The following is a 6774-nucleotide window of genomic DNA, read 5'->3' as shown; positions in this document are numbered from 1 at the left end:
CACACACACACACACACACACACACACACACAGCTTTTTCCCTCCCATGACATTACTTCCCTTCACTCCAATCATCTCGCCTCTCAAGTCCCAATTCACAGTTTCCCATCCCCTGGTGTTAACTCACATCCATTTCAAGAAACAAATCACTTGTCTTTTACAGTGCATGTGGGAATTGCGGGCTGTGAAAGGAGTAACTCCCCCCACCCCGCCTTCCTTCTCTCTCTAGGCTTCACCTTGCTTTGATAGAAAGTTAAAAACAAAGTGTTATTAGTTAACAAACTCCACCATTTTCATGGTTTTAAATTCAAATGGAGAAAACAGACTGTGAGATTATCTTCAGCGCCCAGCTTTCGCCCTCTGCCACACAGTGTGGTATTCATGGCAGCTCGGAAGGCTCCGAGGACAATCTTTATGCTATAAGACCCTAGGAATGCACAGAGCTATGCACAATCCATCCTTTGTGGAGCTCAAGCGCAGACCCAGAGAGACACATGTGCTGGCACGCGTGGCTTACCGTCCTAATGGCTGTGGGGATTCCAGACTCATCCACAGGGCCGATCCCTGGGTAATGCGGGGCTTTGATGACCGTGACCCTCTTCTCTTCCTCGGAGGATCTATAGAGCGGGATGGAGCTTCCCATGGTGCCATCCAGGGACTGGGCATGCTGGGAATATGTCTCTGCAGAATCTGAGCGGAAAATACAGTGACAGGGAACACGTTGGGTATAAACTAATGGTGCCTCTTGTCCATTGATTGACAGCCATCATAGAATCCTTTCTACCTCTGTGCCTTTTCCTGTATTTATTCTGTCTCATTCAGCAGCAGGTATTACACATATGCATGGGACACCAAGGACTTCGGTGTCTTACAAAGAAGGACGAGAGGAAGAATATTTGATGAATGACATGTGCAGCCACCATTGAGGAGACACTGAGCATGTCCCACCTCACTTTCCTTCCTGAAATCTTGGGAGGGACAGGATAAGGGTTTTTGGGGGGGGCAGCAGAAGCCAAAAAAAAAACCTGGTAAAGTTTACTTGGGTCACAACTCATAATGATCCTGGTGAGGCTTATGGCTGCCATGGTGAGAAAGTAGTAAGAGAAGCCATAGGACCCTGATCCAAAGATACAATTCCGTAAAAATAAAATGAAAATAAAAGTCAATTGAAAATTATGTTTAGAACTAGATACACACTAGAAAAGTGAAGGCTTCTAGGTAAATAAGTGCTTTTTCAGTAATTAGGTTTTATTGAATTTTATTTAATATTGTTGGCTTTATGGTAAAATGCCCATGCAATGGCGTTTTATCCTTCGAGACAGACAGATGTTTTAAGGATTAAAGTTACATGGTTACATGAGGCTTATCAAATTTCTATCTTCATGTTAAGATTATGAATCTTTGGAATACTTTCAGGGGTAACAGAACATATGTATACACTACCTGTTCTGTTCATTGTGAGGTAAAAATAATAGTTTTGGAAAATCAGCATCATTGGCAGTCTTGTCAAACAGTAGCGATGTGACTTCCTGCTGTTTTAAAGACTGCATGACCTGTTTTAGCAAAGTCTGTCACTCAATTCCTTTCTGTGGAAGCTGAAAACATTTTTGTTTGTTTGTTTCAGAATAGCATTTGCTGATTCTATTCATATATATGTGTTCATTTCATTTTCATATATATGAATTACAACTAATATTTTTATCATGTATAATGAACTTTTATATTATATATGTGTATTTTATGATGATGTCATGTAGAACAACATAAAATAAACATTTAAGAATTTGACTCGTTTTCACATGGGTATTTAGCATTAAGCTCTCTCGAGGCTATTACCCAGTATATTACTATATTGGCTGTAATTAAGTCCACTTTTAATTTAGTTTACAACAGGAAAGCGACTTAAGGCATCTCTGAATGGAATGGAGGAGTCTAGAAATGGAACTGTTTCCTGTGTCATTGCTTATACAAATCCCATCTTCCCAGTTCCTAGTATAAAAGAGAGTATCAAGTCTGTCCCCACGTATAGTTCATATGACTGTACAAACCTGCAGCTTTTGCAATGAAAGCTAGCTCTTTTTATATTTCTTTTATATGGTCCATAAACTGTTATATTTGCAGTCTTTTGTCTTAAAGTTCACCTTGGGCAGAGCAGACTTGTAAATCCTGCTCCCCTCCCATCACTGCCTTAGCCAATTGGAATTGATTCAATGTTTACACAGGAAATTTCTTTCCATGTCAAACAGTTTATGTGTAAAATCTACTCACTAGTTAGGTCTGAAGTCAAGGGCTGTCTGTACTTGGGCATATTTTTTATTCTGTAAAATAGGGAAAACCATTCACTAAGACGAACACTGGGATAAAGAGTCCCACTTAATGATTATTTAGGAAAAATGTTATGGCTAAAATGACTTAGAAAGTTTCATTCTTGTGTATAATAATGCATAATTCCATTACAAAATGTTGAAATAGTGATGTGTGTTATAAAACTGAACTGTAGACTGGCTGTCAAAGAGAGAAATTTGGCACAAACAAGCTCTTCTTTCTTACACTCTAAAAGGAGATCATTACAAGCCTCACAAATGGCTCCCAAGAGTAGCGTTAGAAACGGCACAAGTATATTTAGACTCTTCTTTAATGAGTCCCAAGACTATGTTTAAAACTGTATAGAGGTTTTGTTGACCATGGAAGCTGAGTTCTACCATGAGTGGGCTTGAAGTCGACATAGAGCACTCTTTACTAAACTTGTGATACCACACTCTTTCCGTTAAAGCGCCAGTGTGGGAAGAGGGAAGGGGGTCGGTCTGCTATCAAGGACAGAATGGTGTACAGCTCTGTGTTCTAGAGTTTTCTCTCTGTTGCTGACCTGCAGTGGCTGTAAGATGGAGTCTCTCTTTTTGAGAGGTTCAAGTATGGACATTTTCCTTAGCATCCTCTGCTATGTTGCCCTGAAAACTCTCTAGGTTCTCAATATCATGGAAGCCTTTTCAACTTAACACATAACGGTTCATTTTGGAATTTTTACATTAAATTTTTAGTAACTACAAAATACTTATTATATTACTGTTAAGCTACGCAAATATATTTGAATATATAAGAATGTTTCTATCTTTATCAAGCACAGGACTTTCCCAGGAGGCTCTAAAGAGTTCACAAGATTGACAATATCTTAGGCTTAAGGTTTTGAAACAAATTTTCATGTTTCCATTGTTTATGTAACTTAAGAACATGTGCAAAATCTACTTACTGGTTAGGCCTAAAGTCAAGGGCTGCTTATACTTGAGCGTTTATTTATTTTAATTGGTGGAATGGGATGAACTGTGTTCACTAAGATGGGCAATGGGTTAAAGAGTCACACTTAATGATTATTTAGGAAATAATTATTATTGAAGGAAGACTATAACAAACATTTAAAATTAGATTTATGTATTTTATTTTACATAAGGTGTGTATGTATATACACCATGTGTATGCTTGGTGCCCTTACAGGTTACATGAGGGTATCAGATCCCTTGAAACTGGAGTCGCAGATAGATGGGTATGGACCAGCATCTGGGTGTTGGGAGTTGAGGCTGGGTCTTCTGGAAGAGCAACCATGATCTTATCCACGGAGCCATCTCCCCAGCACCAAGGGCTGTGGCTTTGCCTACTTTTTTAATATCCAAAGGATTAAGAACCTATATAAATTATGGAATCCTCACTAAGGTAGTACTTAAGTTCCTCTCCTTTGCTTCCCAGTACCCCAGTCATGACGGACGGCCTTGAAATATCAGTTTGAATAGTTTACGACTGTGATCCAAAGGATTTTCCTGTGTGGCTATAGCCTGTCACCTTGTGACACTATTTTAACTGCTAAACAATTTTTCCATAGGTGTATCTGAAGAGTATTCTAGAAGGAAAGTTCTTTCACAAAGGAAGAAGCCACCTCAATAGAAACACGCTACATTAATGTTTTCTGGGTCCTATAAGCTCCCCTTTGATCACTAGGTATTGTCGTGTTATTTCTTCTCCATCACTTAAACATCACCTAGCCTTCTCCAGGCTCACTATAGCTGGGAGCATCATCTCCAAATAGCAAGGGCCCTCTTTTCTACAGTGTAGACCCTTCTGTTCTAATTCTTCCCAACCTAGAGTCACCAGAGGGTTGTCAGGTAGTCCCATGTCACTATGTCACCTTGTATTTTTCTCCTGCGATATAGAGCTGCCACAGAGGAGTCCTGATCGCAGTACTTACCAAGCGACCTGCCGTGCTGCATGATAACGCTGGAGTTCAGTGAGGCTGGGAGGGAGTATGCAGAGGGGGAGAACGGCCTGTGATAGTAACTCACTGGACTCACGGCACCACCAGAGTTGCCATTGATAGTGATCTGGCTCTGAGAGAAGCAGAGAGAACCCATTATGTCACATATCACTCCTTTATATGATGACAAGAGTTTCCAACTACGGGACAGTGATCAACTACAGGGCTTTTGTTTTTGAAAACTGGTGTCAGAGGGACCAAAGACCTCCCCCACCCAGTTTTCTCTGTTCTTTCCTTTATTTCTCAGCCTTTATATTATCAGAGGGCATGGGAAGTGGTTAGGGAAACAAGAGCAGCTAGCCAGTGGGCGCACTGCAGTGCCAACAGGGGTGCCACCTACGTGGGTCACTGGCAAATGGATGGGCAGGGCACTGAGCTCTCACTGTCTTAAGCAGTCTCATCTCTCTCATCCTTCTGCATGGTGGATTTGAAATGGATGCTCTCTGGCAGGAGGAGAGGGACTGGCTCACAGACCCAGTCCTCTAATGAATCAAAGTTTTCAAAACAAGGTGACTGACACAGAAGGCAAGTGTTTGGCCTAATGAGTCAAGAAATGGCCTATTCCCCAGCCACATACCTGGAAGACCATTGTAAAGATGTTAAAACACTGGTTTCTCCCTACTTCGACTTCACTTGGCATTCTCATATCTTCATACATTGAGCTATTTGTTTTACATCTAACTACTTTCTATTTCTAACGCTACCCGGAGCTTCTTGTTGAGACAGGCACACATGTGTCCTTTTGTAGTTGTTAAAACATGCAACTTGGGATTGATGGCCTAGTAGACATTCAGAGGGTACATGCTGTGACTGAGCTAAATCAGCTTAGTTCAGACAGGTTGAACTCAGGACTGTCTTTGCACAGCATACTGCTGAGTATTATACAAACTGGATAACACATGCAAATGAGATAAAACATTAGTAAGAGCATTTAGTTAACACAACATTACAGACATGTACATACAAACACACATCTGCACAGACACAGAGACTCACAACTTAGATACTCGTCTACTCTTTTAAATAGCAGAATAAACGTCAGTTACACAAGTATGGTCTGCAGCAGATGAGTGGATATTTATCTGATCTAACTTTAAGATTATCATGTTTTCAAATGCTCTGAAAGAAAGCTAATTTACTTAAAAGTCATATCACATGTGTCCTAAAATCAATAGTAATTATTGATTATTCAATTATAAGAATTGTACTCATTAAATATGTCTTTAAGGTATCAGAAAAGATATTCTCTCTCTCTTCTCTCTCTCTCTCTCTCTCTCTCTCTCTCTCTGTCTCAACAACCAGCCATATATTAAGGACTCCTTGAACTGGACATTTAAGCAAATATAATGCACAGTACTTCAGAGCCTTTATGTGACTCTGCTGAATAATAAACAGATATTTTTGCCCCCTTGTTTAAGTCATCTATGATTTGTTATAATAATGAATGAAAAAGACAGAATAATTTCTATTAAAAAAACTAAGGTTTCTAGTACAGGTGAGTATCTGTTATCCAGATGCTTAGGGGCAGAATTATTTCAGGCTTCATTTAGACATGGATGTGGGATATTCATAAATACATATTATATATCTTGGAGATGGACCCAAAATCTAAATATAAAATTAATGTATTTTTATAGATAATTTGTATGCATAATCTGAAGACAATTACATAAAACTTTAAAATATGATTTTATAAAAAATCAGTTTCAGGGCACCTGATGTTTTTGTTGTTGTTTTGTTTGTTTGTTCAATCCATGTATTTTATGTACATGGGTGGACACTTTGTCTATATGCATGTCTGCACACCAAAAGAGGGCATCAGATTCTATTATAGAGCTGTCAGGTGGGCGCTGGGAATTGAATGTAGGTCCTCTGCAAGAGCAGCCTGTGCTGCCAATTTTTTATTATAATTTATCACATGAAGTCAGGTGTGGAATTTTAAACTTACAATGTCACATCAATGCTTAAAATGTCTCAAATTTTGAAAATTTTTAGAAATTGGGTATTTTCATTAGGAATATCCAACTTTTTTTTTCCTAACACAGTAGGACAGGGAAGAACCCATACCCACTGAATTCCTGAGGCTAGTGGCTGGTTATCTGTGGGTAGGGGTTGGTTTAGTCTAGTTATTTCCAGATAAAAACAATCCAGCGACTTGATGAATACTGAGTCACTCCAAACAACTGAAACTAGGTTTTTCCCCCTCTTTTCTGTAGTGGGAGAAGTTAAAAAATATGGCTTGTAGCATTTCTCTGTGAATGGAAGTTAAAGTTTTATGTCTTGACACTGTACAACAACTATGTGGTAAGATAAGTTTTCCCTGTGACAGAACCTATGCTAGCAATTTCAGAGACTCTCTGCTCAAAACTGAACATCCTTCAGTGAAAGCTCATGGTCTCTTTACTATCAGTGACAGAGAATCTGCGTAATAAAAATTTGAGCCAGGCGTGGTGGCGCACGCCTTTAATCCCAGC

General features: G+C 39.4%; 1 protein-coding gene across 15 annotated transcripts in view; it reads right to left on the bottom strand.

Moving 5' to 3' along the window:
* Sorbs2 (sorbin and SH3 domain containing 2) overlaps positions 1 to 6774 on the bottom strand; it is a 200440-nt gene that overhangs the window by 66530 nt on the left and 127136 nt on the right. For all 15 annotated transcript variants that reach the window (XM_029480975.1, XM_029480969.1, XM_029480970.1 and 12 more), the window contains 2 exons: positions 4235 to 4373; positions 518 to 690 (listed from right to left, as the gene is read on the bottom strand). In XM_029480975.1, coding sequence (XP_029336835.1) covers positions 518 to 690; positions 4235 to 4373 — 312 coding nt within the window. The remainder of the gene's footprint in view (positions 1 to 517; positions 691 to 4234; positions 4374 to 6774) is intronic.

The sequence above is a fragment of the Mus caroli genome, chromosome 8 (assembly GCF_900094665.2).
Source record: "Mus caroli chromosome 8, CAROLI_EIJ_v1.1, whole genome shotgun sequence".
NCBI lineage: Eukaryota > Metazoa > Chordata > Mammalia > Rodentia > Muridae > Mus > Mus caroli.
This window is presented reverse-complemented; position numbering and strand designations above follow the sequence as displayed.